Source organism: Eptesicus fuscus, chromosome 5, assembly GCF_027574615.1.
Source record: "Eptesicus fuscus isolate TK198812 chromosome 5, DD_ASM_mEF_20220401, whole genome shotgun sequence".
Taxonomy (NCBI): domain Eukaryota; kingdom Metazoa; phylum Chordata; class Mammalia; order Chiroptera; family Vespertilionidae; genus Eptesicus; species Eptesicus fuscus.
The window spans coordinates 43,219,696-43,238,714 of record NC_072477.1 but is presented as its reverse complement, the minus strand read 5'-3'; the positions used below and the strand labels follow the sequence as shown (position 1 = coordinate 43,238,714).

General features: G+C 38.8%; 1 protein-coding gene and 1 long non-coding RNA gene across 3 annotated transcripts; one reads left to right on the top strand and one right to left on the bottom strand.

The window, feature by feature from the left end:
- Nucleotides 1-1,643: 1,643 nt before the first annotated feature.
- LOC129148988 (uncharacterized) lies at nucleotides 1,644-8,836 on the bottom strand. The gene is made up of 3 exons (XR_008555971.1): nucleotides 8,728-8,836; nucleotides 3,430-3,597; nucleotides 1,644-1,750 (listed from the first exon to the last, which is right to left on the bottom strand). It is a non-coding gene; the product is annotated as an uncharacterized LOC129148988 (long non-coding RNA).
- A 225-nt stretch (nucleotides 8,837-9,061) lies between these two features.
- On the top strand, nucleotides 9,062-13,945 carry C5H15orf61 (chromosome 5 C15orf61 homolog). 2 transcript variants are annotated; one of them, XM_054715513.1, is made up of 2 exons: nucleotides 9,062-9,495; nucleotides 11,406-11,487. In XM_054715513.1, exons 1-2 carry the CDS (start codon nucleotides 9,150-9,152, stop codon nucleotides 11,459-11,461), a joined length of 402 nt encoding a protein of 133 aa, XP_054571488.1. In that variant the 5' UTR covers nucleotides 9,062-9,149; the 3' UTR covers nucleotides 11,462-11,487. The 2 variants fall into 2 exon arrangements, with proteins under 2 accessions (XP_054571488.1, XP_027997092.2); XM_028141291.2 differs by lacking the exon at nucleotides 11,406-11,487 and adding an exon at nucleotides 13,722-13,945 and having other exon boundaries at nucleotides 9,074-9,495.
- The last annotated feature ends 5,074 nt before the right edge of the window (nucleotides 13,946-19,019 follow it).

Genomic DNA, 19,019 nt, shown 5'->3' with positions numbered 1-19,019 from the left:
GGGTAGTGATGTGCCCAGAGTCCACACGGGCTTCTTAAGAAATAATACAGATGGAGAAGAACCAGGACTCCTGACTCTGTCCAAGGCTCTCTCCACTACACTATTTCTCAACTACATGCTGGCTCAATAAATTAGAAAAAAAAAAAAATCCTAAATTACTGCATAGTTTAAAACGGCAGCCAATACATGCTGTTATACTTCTCTGAAGATTACACATTATATTTGCTAGTGCTGCGAAGTGCCAACCTGATGGCATTTGCAATCCTGAGCTTATTTGATGTGGTTGGGAAGCAAATGAGATTCCAGGGCCCCTGTTGCGCATAGGTGCTCAGTGAGCACGTCCTGCATGGTGGGGAAGTGCCCTATATTTACAGGATTTGGTCCAGTTTAACAGCAAGATCCAATGTTAGAATTCGCCTTGTAAAAGTCTTCACCCTCGTTCACACGACAAACAAGATTCTGAGATTATGACTAGCAATTTTTCATGAGTTGATTTATCTGAATAAAACCTATAAGGTTTTGAACCATTAAACATTCGATTTAGAAAAAAAACAAAACTTAGCATACAGAAGAATAAACTGAAAAATGGAACAGATTTGTTTCTTGTAATAATTATGAGCAATATCTCAAACTCAGCATCCTTAGACCATTGAGCTGTGTAGGATGAATGTGCTAATTAATCAATTACTACCCAACAATGTACCCTGTTTATTTACTGAAGAAATGCACCAGAAATGTGTGCAGAACTGGTAATTATTAATCATCTTCAGTAACAAATATGACTCAAGTTCACCTTCATATAATTAATAGAGCATGTAGTTAGCTTTAACATCTTGCTTTATTAGAAACAGCAATAAAGAATAAAAAGAAAGAGCTGAACCACAAGTGTGGTTTACTGAAATGCTGGCTTGGACTAAATGTGCCTATTATCCATAGCAGCAGTATTACTCATACCATCCAAATTATGGCCAGATGCTCTCTCCTTTAAAACCCAAGTTTTTTTAACTAAACTTTTAAATTTGAATAAAATTTTAAACTTACAAGAAAGTTGTAAAAGCAGTCCAAAGAATTCCCATGTACTTTTTATTCGGGTTCCCACAATAAAACCCAAGTTTTAGGGCTTGATAACTTACTTAGACTTGAGATCTTCGTTGGTGGTGCCCAAATTCCTTAATGCATGGCTGGCCCTCAATTTCAATAGACATATAAATTGTTGTTTTACAGCAAACTTTGCAAGTGAACCAGTTTTGAAAAATCACTCTGAGAGTCATCATGTAGGTCACCCCAAAATTTCCTTTGAGCCAGGCAGACTTCTGGGCTTAGAGAGGCCATATTTTGGAACTTAAATGTTAGCTCCTGTGCCCGTACTGATTGTGCAACATCTAAGGAACGTTCAATTGTGTCAGTTACATTTCCATCTACGTTTTTAGTCCCTCCCGTTTAGGTTCAAATCCCAGCTCCACCACCTGGCTGCAGGGAGCTATTTTAACCTCTCTGGCATTCTTTTTCCTCAGCTTGAAAATGAGGAAAATGAAACCCTGCTTTGGGACGTTGTTGAAATGAGATAATAGGTATAAACTATCTAGCAGAAGCAAACTCTCAGGAACTGGTAGATATTATGATGTTAATTTTATTGTCCTCTCTGGCCGCTTTTAGCTTAAGAAACTGAAATGTGTCTTCTGTTCACACACAAAGATATTTCATAGCATGGAAGCTGCAAATGTGGATGAACATTTTTGAAAGTTTTCTCCTGAAGGGGAAAATCAGATAAAATTTAATGTTATTGTACAGTAAATTAAAAACCTGTCCCATCTGAAAATACCAGTCACTTCAAAACCTAAACTGACAGATCATAAACCAGGGTGGACTTCAGTATTTCTATTATTTAATGATCCAAGTCCCTTTAAATGGAGAGCTCCCTTAGGGCATCTCCCTATTTGTTTATAGATCATTAGCTACTTGACAGTGAGACTGGGGAGGGGCATAAAGACTCACAGCTAACACTCTACGAGCCACTGTTGGTTGAAGACCAGCAATAAAGCCAAAATATCTTAGGAATTTGATATCAATATATGATTTTTGCTACAAGATGTCACATGCTATTCATGAATTGCTTTACGAAGCTGGGGCCATAACTATGGCCTATGTGACAGGGTGAATTTACTTGACCATGTTTTCAAATGCTTCCCCAACCATTGATTACATATTGTAAAGATCTGTAATATTGGAAACATGACCATAAAATGGATTGTGTTATCCACCAGCATAAATCGTTATCTGGTTTCAAAAAGTCACAAATGTCACCTTACCACCAGATGCTAGCATCCACCACAGAAGAAGGGAATAGAAATGTTTCTGAATGAAAAGCTCACTGAAAACTAGGAGGCCAGAATTTTGATTCTTGTATATGATTTTGGATAAGCTTCTTACCTATTCTGTAGTTTAACTTCTCCAACTACCAAAATTAGAATTTTAATTAAAACCACTGACCCTATATGTAAGTTTTTTCCCCAACATCCCTCAAACACAGAGGGATTACTAGAGGCCTGGTGCACAGATTATTACTAGAGGCCTGGTGCACAGATTCGTGTACTAGTGTGGTTCCTTGGCCTGGCCTGTGCTCTCTCGCAATCCGGGACCCTCGGGGGGATGTTGGATAGCCAGTTTCGGCCAGATCCCCACAGGTCCAACCCAGACAGGAGGGAGCCCGATCCTGTGCGTTGAGCATCTGTGCCCTGGTGGTCAGTGTGCATCACAGCGACCAGTCGTTCGGTCATTCGGTCGCTTAGGCTTTTATATATATAAATTAGAGGCCTGGTGCACGAAATTCGTGCATGGAGGGATCCCTCAGCCTGGTCTGCACACTCTCGCAATCAGGGACCCCTCGGGGGATGTCCAACTGCTTGATCAGGCCTAAACCAGCAGTCGGACATCCCTCTCGCAACCCAGGACTGCTGGCCCCTAACTGCCGCCTGCCTGCCTGCCTAATCGCCCCTAACCACTCTGCCTGCCTGCCTGCCTGATGCCCCTAACTGCTTGCCTGCCTGCCTGATCACCCCTAACCACTCTGCCTGCCTGCCTGATCGTCCCAACTGCTCACCTGCCTGCCTGATCTCCCCTAACTGCTCGCCTGCCTGACTAATCACCCCTAACCTCCTCTGCCTTGACCCCTACCGCCGCGGCTTCATCTGGAAGGACATCGGAATGATGTCCAGAAGGTTGTTCAGCTGTCTGGTCTAATTAGCATATTACACTTTTATTATTATAGATATTATTAATTTTATTGTTGAAAGTATTACTTATGTCCCCTTTTCTCCCCCTTTGACCCACTTCTTAAAAATTATTATTCAATGATAATAATTGAATATGCCAAATACTGTCATAGATGCTGGATCACAAAGGTTAACAGAACAGACATAAATTTCTGACCTTAGGAAGTTTACATTCCAGTCAGGGCAAACTTGAGAGTAGTTTAGACAGATGCTTTTGGATGAGATTCTGTACCCACTATGTTCACAGTAAAATGTTTCACCAGAGTAATTCTTCTTGCCACTCTTTGTAACAGCAGTCCCAGCTGCCAGCCAACTCCTTGGGGGGCTGTCAGGACATCAATCAGTTCCACAGAAAGCTTCAAGAAGATCTAGATAAGAATACAGCAGTTTCTTCCTTTCCTAATGACTTCTGCCATCACTCAGAACTTCCGTGAAGATAACTTTGCATAAAACCAATGTATACTGTCCTTGCCAGGGCAGACACAAAGCTACAGGAATGGAGCAGCAATTGGTGTTTGCCACTGATGGGAGCAGGGAGAATTAATAAGCATTCATCCAGTAGAGGTAACTCACCACCACCTCCTCTGGTGCTGAGCTTGGCTTAGAAGGCACTGAGCCATTAAGCAGATTTGGGTGGCTCTTTTGGCAGATTTGTTTTTAAGTTCCAAAGCATGCTGGAATATGAATCATCTCCATGGTCCTTCTTTCCTTCACCCAAAAGTCCTTAAGCCTCAAACTAGAAATTGTAAGTAAAGTCCTAAGTGTAAACATTTCTATCCTTTTTTTCATAAGTCTTTTCTCTTTTACCAACAGGTTGACATATTCACCCAGTTCTTGCCTATAATTCTCCCTCTGAAAATAGCAGTGAATTAAAATCTACCCTACTTTCTTTTAAATCACATTATTAGAAAAATGTGAATAAATCAGGATCTCAGTAAGGTTGTAAAAACAACATGATAATAAATATTCTATATATGTACAAGGTCATGTTTGGGTCATGTCCACTATATATGTTCTCTGTACATCAAGCATATCAAACGCAAAGGCTAACACAGGCCAAATAAAGGAGGCATGCGGCCCATGGGCTGCAAGTTTGACATGCTTGCTGTACATACTTACCCATAAACACAAATAAGATGTGTTAATATATATAGCTACCAGTAGAATTCATTGTTGTTGTTTAATTTTTTAAAAATCTTTATTGTTGAAAGTATTACTTATGTCCCCTTTTTTCCCCCTTTGACTCCTTCTAGCCCACCCCTGTCCACTGCCCCAGGTCTTTTTTCAAACATTTTATTGAAGTATAATATACATTCAGAAAAGTGCACACATGTGTTCAGAGAATCCACTAACTGCCCTAGTTGGTTTGGCTCCGTGGATAGAGCGTCAGCCTGTGGACTGAAGGGTCCTGGGTTTGATTCTGGTCAAGGGCCCATGCCCGAGTTGTGGGCTCGGTCCCCAGTAGGGGGGTGTGCAGGAGGCAGCCGATCAGTGATTCTCTCTCATCATTGATGTTTCTTTCTTTCCCTCTCTGAAATCAATATATATATAAAAGAATCCACTAACTGAATATACCCATTTAACTAGAATCTATATCAAGAAAGAGAATAATGTATAGGTTCATTATTTATAACAAATGTACTACTCTGGTGGGGGATGTTGATAATGGGGGAGGCTTTTCCTGTGTGGGCAGGAATAGATGATAAATCTCTGTATCTTCCTCTTATTTTGCTGTGAGTCTAAAATGATACTTAAAAATAAAGTCTATTATTTTTAAAAAGCTATAGAAATAAAAGATTAAATAAAAGAGAAAATGAGAATAATCCCAGTCTCCCAGAAGTCTCCTCATACTCCTTCCAGTCACTAGCCCTCTCTTTGCCCACCTTGCTAAGAATGGCCACTATCCTGCCTTATACCAGCATAAATGAGTTGTGGCCTGTTTTTATACTTTATATAAATGAAATCATATAGTAGGTACTTTAATGTCTGGCTTCTTTCATGCTTATGTTTGTGAGATTCATGCACATTGTGTGTGATTCTAGATTAGATCATTCCCTCTCGTTGCTGTATAGCATTCCATCATATGAATATACCACAATTTGTCTATCTGCTCTACTCTTGATAGGTATTTGAGTAATTTCTATGTCAAATATTAAAAATATAAATAGTGTTGCTATGAATATTCCAATATGTCTTTTAGAGAACATATGCACACAATTTCTATTGGTTACTGTTATGACTGAATATGTCCCTTCTAAATTCATATGTTGAAACCTAATGTGACTGTATTTGGAGATAGGGTCCATGAGGAAGTCATAAAGGTTAAATGAAGTCATAAGGGCCGGCTCCCTTAACAGAAGAGAAAGACACCAGAACTAGCTCTCTGTGTCATGGGAGGATACAGTAAGACGGAGCTGCAAGCCAAAAAGAGAACGCTCACCAAGAACCCAATTGGCTGGCATTTAGATCTTAAACTTTCCAGTTTCCAGAACAGTGAGCAATAAATTTCTGTTGTTTAGCCACCCAGTCTGTGGTATTTTGTGATGGCAGCCTGAGCACACTGATACAAATGTATACATAGATATAGTATGCTGGGTCATAAGGAATGCATACAGGCATACCCCAGAGACATTGCAGGTTCAGTAATCCTTTTGCTGATGGATGGTGTTGCCTTCAATTTGTAAAAACGCAACATCTATAAAGTGCAATAAAGCAAAAGCAAAAAAACAAGGTATGCCTATATATTCAGCTGTAATATATACTCCCCCCAATTTTTCCCAAGTGGCTACCAGCAGTGTATAATAGCTGCATTTCTTCACCAACACTTAGTACTTTCTATCTTTTCTACTTCAGCCACTCTGATGAGTGTGTAATGGTATTGCATTGAGGTTTTAATTTCTTGGGTGATTATTGAAATTAAGTCATTTTCACCTTTATTGATGATTTCAGATGTTCTCCTTTGTGAAGAGTCCATTCAAATATTTTGTCCTTTTTATTGGATTGTCTTTTTCAATGATTTGTTCTAGATTCCAAATGCTTTGTCAGATCTATGTATTGCAAATACTTCTCCCACTCTGTGGATTACCTTTTCATTTTCTTAATAATGCCTTTTAATGAACAAAAAGTCTTAATTTTAATATATTCTATATTATCAATTTTGTAAAACTAACTTTTAGTATGTTCTGAACATCCACAATGTCCTAGGTGTCTTTAAAACAAAAACAAGAAGGCTAAATCCTTTCTCGGAGCAGCATGATATAGCCATGTACATGCTAAGTGCTGTGCACAGTCACTCTTCATATTTTTAAGGTGCTTTCTAAGGGATATGCTATTTCTCCATGCTCTGTAGAAAACTAAGTATTCATATATTTATTTTTTAATTGTTGGCCACAATGTTTTTTAAGCATTTACTTAGGCTTTTGAATACCAACTTCTAAGCCCCTTTATTTATGGCCATCGAGAATTTGAACTGAAAAGAAAATCAAGCATCTGATCTGAGGTGTGAGTTTTTTGAGAAAGTATGTTCTCTCAATTATGAAAGTCAAAAGAAATATCTAGAAGTCATGTTCTCCAGCTCAGAATCATCAGGTTAGGGCAATATTTTGTTCAAACACTCTTGACTACCTGGGTGTGGTCCCCCAGCTATCAGCTCTGCTTGGAGGAATTTCCTACCTTAGAAAAGAAAGAGAGATAGTCAGAGAGCTTTGGATTAGGGAAATCATCATCATTGGTGAGATTTTTCCAAGAGAGCATCTAGCAACAGAAATCGTTCAGTTCCAAAGCCCTTTTCCTAAGCCTTCATGAGAAAATGCAGTGAAACATATCTGTCTCTGCTTCTCCGTATCAGTGGTTTTCACAGTAGATGCCACAGAACCTAGGGTTTCTGAGACATACTTCAGAGGCTCCACACATATTTGATTCGTTTCATTTTTTAAAATAGATTTTTGTATTGCCAAAATTTAACATACTGCAAAACTGCCCACACATTAATTTGAGGTTGTCATTTCAGTGTAGACCCAGAATTCCTCTCCACCTGCCATCTTTGTAATTGAAGCCCATGCCCAAGATTTCAAGGTGAATCATTTAAAAACCACTCAGATTTGTATCTGCTTCTCTGGATCAGGATTTTCTTAATAGTATACAACCAAAACAGAGGCATAAGAAATAAACTGTCCCTAGGCAGCTATAACTGCAACTGTCCATAACCTCCAACTTAAAAAAAAAAAAAAGGTTTCGAGCACAGAACAGCAGGGTCAAGGGTCCAGTGGCATTGGGGCCAAAAAATACATTTTCTGAGCGTGGTCTGAAGACTTTGTATTTATTATTTTAGCCACCCAATTTCCTTACACTTAATTCCCTTTTTGCTAAAAACAAAACAAAAAGAAACCCCGCAAGACAACAACAAACCAACTTCATTATTGTTTTTTTTTTTAAATTTACCTATAAAGTTAATGTTAAAATCTTGAACTTTCAAATGTTTAGTAATAAAACACAAGTTTTCATCTACTTTATAGGTTGAGGTTCTGTGACAGGCTTTGTTTGAAAATTTAATTTGAAAACCACAGTACTGAATAACTTCCCTGACTCCTATCTTAGCTTCCCTCCAGCCATTTCTGTGCCAGTCAAACCACATCATGCCTCCGCCCAAAATTTTTTAAAAACTGTTATCTAATAGGGAATCCTAAAAAGTAAAATTCAAATTATTTGCATGACTACAAGGCCCTTCAAGATTTGGCACACGGTAGTGGGTACTCAATCACTATTTGTTGAACAAATCAATAAAAAACTGGAGACTGTAGAACTAGCCACACTATCCTGCATTCCTTGAGTTTCAACAACTATAGTAATTATTATATGCTGCTTACACATAATTATTGCATTTATACACAGTGCTTTCCACACACATCATCTTATTTAAATCTAGTGTCTACAAACAAGATGAGTTTGGGGAAATGCTTCCTTAGTATGTACATTATCTCAAGAGGCTTCAAAGTTTAAGATTTTCCTAACATACTATCTTGATAATGGGTCACTGAGGGTTATAAAGGTCTGTAAGTAAAACACTCCTGGTCTGGCGCTCACCAAGCTCTTAGGGGAGGTCAACGGTGGTACAAATCTGGGCACCACCACACGGAGAGACCTGGGACGTTTTTTAGAAATAAACCTTTTATTTTGAAATATCTGGGACTTAAACAGTGAACATGACCACAAAGACTTAAACGTCGGTTTGTTTTGTTGTTGTTGTTTTTAATTTCAGAGAGGAAGGGAGAAAGAGAGAGAGGAGAAACATCAATGAGGAGAGAGAACCCTTGATCGGCTGCCTCCTGCAGGGGGGATCGAGCCCAAAGGTGGCTTATGCCCAGACGGGAATTGAACCCTGACCTCCTGGTTCCTAGGTTGAGGCTTAATCACAGGCTTTAACTCACTTCCCTGAGGACACCTTCCCCAGTGTTACCTCGACAACAGCGCCAACCTCAGGATCTCCCTGGAGCCCGGGCCTGGGAGATGGGTGCGAGGTCTGCCCCTCCCTAAGGAGGTTCCTACCCGAACTGATAACACCTCCCAACCCCTCCGCCGGCGTTATTAGCGACTGCAGGAGGTCATAGTGACGATTTCACCACCTTAGTCACGCCGCTGACCCTCCCCACCCTGCGCCGGTCACCGGGCCCACCCAGTCCCCTCCGCTCTCTCCGCAGAGGCCGCGGGACACTCGTGCGCGCCGCCGCCCCGGGGGGGGGGGGTCTCGCGCGCTCGCGCGCCGCCCGTCGGCGTCCTCGCCGCTCGCCCCGGGGGACCCGCGCGCGCGCTCCAGCCGCCCCGCCCCCAGCGGCGCGCGCCCCACGGCGTCTGCGGGGCGGGGGCCGCGGCGCGCCGGCCATGGAGGCCCTGCGGAGAGCCCACGAGGCCGCGCTCCGGCTGCTGCTGAGCCGGCCCTGGGCCTCGGGCGCCGCCTCCCGCCCGAAGCCCCGCGCCTCGGAGGTGCTGACGCGGCACCTGCTGCAGCGGCGCCTGCCGCACTGGACCTCCTTCTGCGTGCCCTACAGCGCCGTCCGCAACGACCAGTTCGGCCTCTCGCACTTCAACTGGCCGGTGCAGGGCGCCAACTACCACGTCCTGCGCACCGGCTGCTTCCCCTTCATCAAGTATCACTGCTCCAAGGCCCCCTGGCAGGACCTGGCCCAGCAGGACCGGTTCTTCACGGCGCTCAAGGTCGTCAACCTCGGTGAGTGGCCCGGGCGGGGGAAGCCCGTCCCACCGACGAGGGCCCCACTGTTTGCAAAGCACGCTGACAACCCCCCTCGCTCGGAGGCCGAGACCCCGGCCCAGGGCCAGTCCACGTTGGCCCGGGAGGAGCCCTGTTTCGGCCGCCTGCAGGCTCTCCGGGGCGCACGGGCTCGCCACGCTCGCCCCTCGCTGCTGGGTTTCGCAGACACTGCCTCCGCGTCCCGCACACCCACGCCTCCCGCACAGGCCTGGGCTCTGGGCTTGGTACCTACCCCCCCCCCCCCCCCACACACACACACCCAGTAAGTGCTCCTCTGGGCTAAGCTGTTGCTACTGACTCGTCCCAGAAAGTGGGCGATATCCACAGGCCTGGGGATCACCCTGGGGATGTGGCTTTCCATCCTCACTTCCTACCGCAGTGTAAGCCACTGGAAATTAGCTCTGAAGTTTAAAAAAAAAAAAATGTCTTATTGCATGGCAGGCTATGTCCCCACGGACATATATATGCGTGCGTTCATACTCTTAAAATCGAACTACTTCTTTAAAGTTTCTTTGTTTTGTTCATATGAAATCCCAGCAAGTTCCTTCTGCTAAAAGCACCAAAGGTTTTCACCAGTCACACTAGTGTGCTCAGATGCTAGGCCTAAAAGATATGTAAAAGGCTGCCCCTTTCATATGTGTAGGTTTTCAGGGGCATATTCTGATTCTGAGAGTGTTTACTCTTGCTGGATGTTTGTTTTCTTTTGGCTGATGACGGAAGAGGCATAAACATTGGCATGAGGTGTCCTGTATAGATGGGTGAAAAATGGGCCTCAAGATGTTTTGAACCTATTAATAGCTGATACTAAATTAGTCCACATTTTAGTAATTCAAAATCTTGACGTGGGAGCTGAACCATGTTACCCAACCAGTTTTTTTAAACTAGAATGAAAGCTACAGCAGCTGCACTCGTGTTATGTAGTCTGATCGCTCATTAAATTTAAATATGGTGTGTATGTTTTTGCATATAATAACTCACAAATGTCAGTCCTGGGGTTTTTGAGCCATTGCTCCCCTGGGATTATCCTGGGTTCAGTCCAGTGAGGAGCAGAATATTTAGCAATGTGTAATCCTTTAAAAAATGTCTTATTGTTTGGCTGATGGACTATAGAGCATGCCCACTAATTCTGAGGTTGATAGGAAGTTGAAAGGGATAGGTGACTTAGATAGTTCAATTGTTTGGCATGATGACTAGAGAAAAAGTGTAACAGGAGCCGAATGCCTTCTTTTAAGTTTTCACGCTTTAAAACCTAACACTTGAGGAACACCTCAGTGGTTAGGGTTGTTTTTTGTTTTTGTTTTTTTGTTGGTTTTTTAGGTAGAAAGAAATTCAAAGAAAAGTAGGATACCTAGAACATTCTCATTTGGAAAAGTAAAACCTTTTGAAGAAAGAAAGAACAGTTGTAGTTTTGTGTGTTTTTTTGTGGAAGAGAAGGTTGAAGAGTGATTGAATGGTCTTTTAGAAATCCAAAAAATCCTGCTCAGATGGGAATAAGAGTTTTAAGTTAAACAGAAAGGAAACTTTCTACTCATGCATACTTTAATACAAATTGGATTGTACTGATAAAGGGAATTTATTTTTGGACTTTGTAAATAATGTATCCACCAATTTGGTAACATTTATTTTGTAATTTTGTCTGAAGGTTAGGGAATGTGAATTAGATAATAGGATTCTTTCCTACTCTGTGATCTACAATTGCCCCTCTGGATCATTAAGTACATCATTTATTGATAAAAATACTCAGGATTTTATTTGTCTTCTTCCCTTCCAAATTAGAAATTATCAGAGTTATTTATTTTTCCATTTTTTAAGTAATAGAGATTTCTCTCTTACCCATTTGTTCTCTTTCTCCTCTGCCTTTTCTTCAGTGGAAGCTGACATTTTACTGATGGTTTATCAGTCTGGGTATCCTGCTGGGAAGTAGATTGAGATTTAAGAAAAGCAACTTACCATTGGAATGAATGGGTAATCGGAGACTTGCTACGAAGTTCTAATTTTTTTTAAGTGCTTAATTTGACAGTGGTTTGTTTACCTACTGTTTAGCTGACTCAAAATGAATTATTATGCAAAGAACTGACTTTCCAGTTCATTTTAATGTTTTGATATGTTTCAAACAGGCTGGAAAAATTGTTAATTGTTCATGGAATCTTACAGACTTTAAAGCATATGTGCTATAGATAAAGAAAATTATGTTTTTGATGTGTAAATTATACAGCATAAGTGGCAACTCTTCCTATATAGTATATTAGCCTGACTATATTAAATAGACTGCAGGAAAAAAATAGAGAATTTCTGATTCCTATATCACAACTCCATCCCTGATCAAACAATATTACTGCTAATAGCTCTTAGTTGTTTCCTAATAAGAGACATTGTTATTATTAAACTAGTAATCTTTGATCAGTCCTCCATTTTAGCTGAAAAAATATTAACCATTTATTTGTATGATTTTTTAAGTGTCAATATTTAACTGAAAACTGTGGTAAATACTGTAAAACAAACAAAATTTTCAGTGTCACCAGCTATTCCTGATGTCCTTAGAATTGGTTTAAAAGGGATATGTTATATATTTTACTCTCAGTATGTTTAGAAAATTAATAATTGCCTCTAGAGCCTGTTTTTCTTCCTCACGCCATTGATTTTCAGATTTTGAATTGTGATACCGTATTTTAAATTTATATTTTATTTCACCTGCTCCCTCTACTCTTTGCTTTTTTCTACCTCTCTTGTTCTTTTTCTTCTCTTGTCCACTACCCCACCCCTTGTCCCACTAGCCTTTCCCCCCCCCTTTTTGGTTAAATAATTTGTAAATAGCTTCATGTTGCTAGTTTTTATGGCTATTTTGTGACACTCCTTTTAGAGATTTTTTTTTTGTGTATTACCAAGACAAAGAAGGTAATATATTGTAAAGTATTTCATAGGAGTTCCAGGGAACCCTGTGATAGTGAGTGACAAGCTGTGACCCAGTATATTCCTAAAAATAGAGAGGTGCCCGCTTGATTGGGCATTTTTGCTGCTTCTCATTGCCAGCTAGTGATGCTTCTCCTGATTAATCTTTGGCATTACAGTGACTGGAATGCAGCTTCAGGGAATAAGCACAAAGTAATTCAGTGCACTTATACACTCAAAAAGAGCATAGCACAGCAAATACACTCTTGCAGAAAAATAAGAAAAAAAAATAAGCAATATTAGTCCTGAGCATGTGTTGATTTCTCTATTAACGAGAAAGAAAATGATTTTCCAAATGTGCAGCTCTAACCCTTTAAATTGTCATTTTTGGTCCAATTCCTACACAGCAACAATAAAATTAATACTTTATTCTGTGTAGAGCATACAATATTTTTTATTGATTCATGTGCCTATGGTTTTCTGCATATCTTTTTAATATGTTAATGGTCATCGATTTTAAATAAACGCTTTAAAAAATATAGGAATTGTGAAAGTTTGTGTCCAACATAGTCTCATATACATATCCAAATCTTAGTGTAGTATATGTTTAGTTTTATGTATCACAAGTGGCAGTTAATCTCAAGTATATCAGCAAAACCTTATCAAATGGAAATATTCCAAGAAAGAAACACATTGGAGTCTACTATGTGTCTATTTTAAACAGGTTGAAAAAAAGCTTGTTTTCAATCAAATATAAAAATACTATTTCTCATGCCTGTTATTTTAAAATCTTCCTTAGAGTCAAGTTTTGCCATAGTTTTGAAGACCGCTTATTTGACCCGATTTTTTAAAATTGTACAAAAAAGTTACTTTAGCCATCAGTGTTACTGTCTAACTTAAAGTATAGAAAGTTGACCCAGTGATTTAAGCTCATCCGGGAGTATCTACAACTAAATTAATGAATATTCTATGTTTGCTTATTTGTGAAAAGAATATAGAATTACTTCATAATTACTTGGAGGTAATGAATTCGTGCTTGTAAAGTGCTTTGAACTAAAATTTATACCAGCTGTGTCTTTAGGTTTAAAAATCTCTAGGCTCACACAATTGTTATGTTCCCCAAACAGATGAAACTTGAGCCCTTAGGTAGAGTCGATACTTACTCATATTTTTTATAATTTGATAATTTTTTGACATTGCTAAAGAGTGCTATGCAACTTATATCATGACAAATATATGGGTGCATGATTAGTAACTACTGACATTGGGAAATAACGTATTCGTTTGTGTTTTAGGTATTCCGACTTTACTATACGGACTTGGCTCCTGGTTATTTGCTAGAGTCACAGAGACTGTGCATACCAGTTATGGACCAATAACAGTTTATTTTCTAAATAAAGAAGATGAAGGTGCCATGTATTGAAAGTGTACATTGGAGAACATAAATATCAGTGGATTTTCTCTTGTGTGTATGTGCAATATTTATTTTTGATCCTTTAAAATAAAACTTTTGCAAACACCTTGTTCTTTCTATGGTGTCTGGTGCTTTAAGATGAATCATGGCCCTCCAGAGGCAAAGCTTTTCATACATTGTTATATATCACATACTCTGTTAGCCCATGGGAACTAGAAACACATGATGCTTATACCAATTTTTTCCCTAGAACTAGATTAAACTACAGTTAAAAATAATTATAACAAATATAGATTCTATAGTTAGGTATTAACAAATCCCCTTTGAAGAGAAAATAATAGACACCCACACAAAGAAGAAAGGGGAAAATCTTTTATATAACATTGGAAAAGTAGGATATATTGTGGAGATAATATAATATTATTGATAAATCCAAAATTGATGAGAATTCTTTTTGCTGCCAGGATTTTAAATGGAAATTTATTAAAGCCCTTGTACCATTTACCTGGTTAAGAGGTAAACTTTTTTTAAAAAATTTATTGAATGTATTGGGGTGACACTGGTTAATAAAATTATATAGGTTTCAGGTGTATATTATATTGTATGCTCACCACCCTAAGTCAAGTCTCCTTCCATCACCACCATTTATTCCTGCTTTACCCTCTTCTACCCCCCCCCCCCCCAACTCCCTTTCCCCCGGTAATCACCATACTGTACGCTGAGGTTTTTTTTTTTTTTTCTTTGCTTCATCCCTTCACCTTTGATGGTTAAGTCCCCAAACCCCCTTCCCTCTGACAGCTGTCAGTCTGTTCTCTGTATCTATGAATCTTGTTTCTATTTTGTTTGTTTATTTTCTTACTAGAGGCCCGATGCACAAAATTTCGTGCAAGAGTAGGCCTTCCTTCCCCCGGCTGCCGGCACCGGCTTCCCTCTGGCACCCGGGACCCGGGCTTCCCTCGCAGCCCCAGATTCGTCTGGAAGGTAGTCCGGAAGGACATCCAGTCTAATTAGCATATTATGCTTTTATCATTATAGATTGCCTAAAGAATCCAATACCAACTATAATAATAACACTGGTTAATGTAAATTCAGCAAGATGAATGAAATGAAGACTTATTAAAAGTTAAAATAGCATGCTGATAAAGCTGTAAGAACAATTAAGATCCAGAAAGACCCAGAAAAAATAAATTTGATAACTGTTTATAAAAGCAATTAGCTGAAATGGTACGTATCTATAGACTTATTGGCGATGGGAAGTGGGCTGAAATTTTAAAGACCTGATGGCAGTTTTGCATTATAATTTTATTAAGTTAATTGCATTTTTGAAAGCAAAGTCATTTAAAAAATTTATCCTTGGGGGTAGTTACAGAATACCCAGATGAATGGTAAATTTCAGAAATTTGGAGTAATTTAGGGAGAACTAAGTAGAACTATTTAATTTCTAAACCAATGGATGTTTAAGATTTATGATCTCTCCCATAATTACAAACATACATTATATATCATTTTATGTTAATGTGTTGTTGATACTCTACAACATTTATACATTTTGTGCAAAATATTTTATAAAGTTCAATCTAAACAACATTTGGGTGCTTGCTTCTGGCAAATCAGTAGAGAAAGTGAGTGGAAGTGATTGAGGTGAAAGCACCAGAATAATGAGGTAATACAAACTGGCTTTGTTAAAGGTAGTCATTTTAAATAAGCTACAGAGAGTGAAGTGTTCTTCAAATATATGTACTGCTCACTTGTCTAAAAGCAATTCTAAGTAACACTTTAATCAAAGAAGTATTTATGCCAGTATAGTTGGTCCAGAAGAATATACTTGACACTAGTTAAATGAATGGCTTACACAAAGGAGATAGTGTTACATTAAGCTTCATTAATAATAAAACTGACTATTAGCATTTTGCATGGAAGGCTAGAACTGATTTTCTCTGTAATGGGCCACATTAAATAACTATAGCTCATAAGTTTTAAGTCAAATACTGCTCATTCATTGCTGCTGGTCTTGTCAATACTTGTTGTAAAGGTTTGGTCCCAATACAAGGCTGATAAAATGGCTTTTAATTACCAAACTATAAATACAGCTTTTCAGTAGAGTTGCACTTCTTTTCACACTGGCCTGTTTGATTTCTGATAATTTGTACTGCTGACTCTGCTTACCTGTTTTCCAATAGCTATAGTCAGTGTGACTTCTTGTCCATATGGTGATAGGTAAGTCTCCTTGGAGAACATCTTTGACAAACTACCCTATTGATCTCTGTAATTCTCTGCTGCTTGCAGCATTAAATAGAGCCATGATTTCTTGCCTGATGTGCTCACTGTGTAACAATTAAGCAAATATAATATTTTCTTGTATTACATGAAAATCAATAGACCTCTTGCTCTCGTGGAGTTGATCATGGTGAAGGATGAACTCAGGGATGGCTAAGGGCATGGTTCAAATATTAAAATAGCATTCATGGGATTGATTAAGTCTTGTGGTGAACCTTATAGTCTGAAAAAATGCTCCCCATTGAACAGTAATGGTTTAAGTTTTTTCTTTAAATTTGGATATTACATTGAAACATTGTGGCCTAAAAGGATAAAGTATAAATGCTGGAAGTCAGGAGATTGATTCTGTGTTTAGTATCAATGCTATCTTTTAACCTCAGTTTAATAACTACTCTTCCTTTGTGTTTTCCTTTTTGCTCCTGTAATCTGAGAAGGACAAAACAAGAAACCTTTCTACCTTAAAATGTATCATGAATATGCTTGTAAGCAAATGTTGTTTTACTTTTATTTCAGTAAAAGCTGTTGTCCTCGTTTTCTATTCCATATATATTTATGTTTAGAAGACCTCATTAATAAAAATATTTGTAAAACAATGTCAGAGAAAGAAAGAAGACACATTAATGATGTCTTGTGTGTGTGTGTGTGTGTGTGTGTGTGTGTGTGTGTGTGTGAACATACTGGATACGCCTAAGGTGGGGACAGGTGGACCCTAGTTTTCTGGATGTCAGGCGTTTTCTTAATGAAGAAACCAAAGACAGCTTTTTTTGCCTATACCTCTTTAATGGGATTTTGCCTTTAAAATAATATAGGCAAAACTATTATTACTTTTGTTGTTGTCCATAGTCACCTGAGAATATTTTTCCATTGATTTTTACAGAGAGTGGGAGGGAGGGGAAGAGAGAGAGAAACATCAGTGTGAGAGAGACACATCTATTGGTTGCCTCCTTCATGCGCCCTGCCTGCACCTGTGATGGAACCTGCAACCCAGGTATGTGCCCTTGATTGGGAATTGAACTTGTGACCCTTTGGAGCATGGGCTGATGCTCTAACTACTGAGCACACCTGCCAAGGCTATTTTATTGACTTCAGTAAAAATTGAAACAATTTTAATTCTTTAAAAAAAAAACACACACCTATTTATTGATTTCAGAGAGGAAGGGAAAGGGAGAGAGCAAGAGAAACATCAATGATGAGAGAGAATCATTGATCAGCTGCCTCCTGCACACCCTTGGACTGGGGATGAGCCCGCAACCCTCGCATGTGCCCTTGACCGGAATCGAACTCAGGACCCTTCAGGCCACAGGCCAATGCTCTATCCACTGAGCCAAACTAGCTAGGGCTAATTTTAATTCTTAAAAGCCATATGTATCTCTTTTTAAAATATACATTTTATTTTGCGTCATATTTATATTCACTTAAAACTATAATCACAGAACACCTAGAATTCTTCATGAAATAACTATGAAAGAATGAGTGATGTTTGAATGAGTGGGGTGACATACAGAAAAGGATCTTGATTTCATTTCATTTAAAAGCTAATGCAGATAAGAGAAACCTTATCCTAAAGTTACCGTATCAGGTATCTATTTTTTTTTCAGCACTTGCTATTCAGGCTGTAATGACGTTTGGGGGCATCTTAACCTAAACAAGTACTTAGCATTACATCTCACCTGGGTCAACAGTCTAGGGTATCAAAGTTAAACTGTGTTACTGTAAATTAATGGAAAATGTAACTGCATTTTGCTGGAAGATCAATGTCCAATAAAGCCTGCACAATCAAATCTTGTTGCAATGATTGAGGTCTTTAATTGCCTTTCAAAGATAAGGTGGTAATCAACACAGCTTTAACTGATCTTTTTTACTAGTTCAATTACATGCTAATGACTAGTGCCAAGACAGAATCTTTAACTACTTATACTTATTAAATCTTACGTTAGTAATGAAAAATTACTTTAGCTACACAATCGATACAACACAAATCTTAATTACTATATTTCACTTTTTACCATTTCATGTGCTTGACAAATGTTTCACAAGAGCTTTCCCAACAATAAGAAGTGTTATTGGTAGTGACCACAGTCCACAGAATATTTTTCTACTATAAAGTGGAAATCAGATGTTGAGAAATTGTTTTTCTTTAAATGAAAATGTGGCTAAAATAGTTTCCACAGACACAAGTGTGGCCTTCCAGCTACTTCTCAGAACTCTGTTCTGCTAATGGAGAGTGCATTTAATACAACTGGGATAAAATAAACCCAAATTGGTTTTAGTAAGAGTATCTCTAAAAGTTCAGTTTTCTTTCTAGTAAGGAAATTGATTTCATACAGAACCTACTATAAAATTCTCTTATTTTGGGAAAGTGTAAAAGTTCGTAAAGGCAAATAACAAAAGAATTTTCAAAAGGTACTTCATCAACATTAAAAACTTTTGCACTTCAAAGAACACTATCAAGAAAATGAAAAGACATTGACAGAATGGGAGAAAATAATTTGCAAATCATGTATCTAATAAAATGGATTTGAACAGACATCTCTCCATAGAATTTATATAAACGGCTACCAAGCACATGAAAATATTAACTATATGGAAATGCAAATCAAAACTACAATGAGATGCCATTGTATATCCACTACGATGGCTATAATAAAACAGATAATAACAAGTGCTAAAAAAAAAAAAAAACAAGTGCTGGCAAGGATGTGGAGAAATTGGAACCTTATGCATTGTCAGTGGAAATGCAAAATAGTGCAACCACTTCAGAAAAACTTGGCAGTTAAATATTAAACATGGAGTTACCATATGACCTAACAAGTATACTTCTAGTTATAGACCCTAGAGAATTGAAAACATGTTCACACAAAAGGTGTGCCCCTAACCGGTTTTGCCCAGTGGATAGAGCGTC

What these genes read in the sequence shown, in the direction of transcription:
- C5H15orf61 (XM_028141291.2), top strand. Translation starts at nt 9,150, where the DNA reads ATGGAGGCCCTGCGGAGAGCCCACGAGGCCGCGCTCCGGCTGCTGCTG. An exon ending in GCTCAAGGTCGTCAACCTCG is followed by an intron (nt 9,496 to 13,721) that starts GTGAGTGGCCCG and finishes TTTGTGTTTTAG; the next exon opens with GTATTCCGACTTTACTATAC.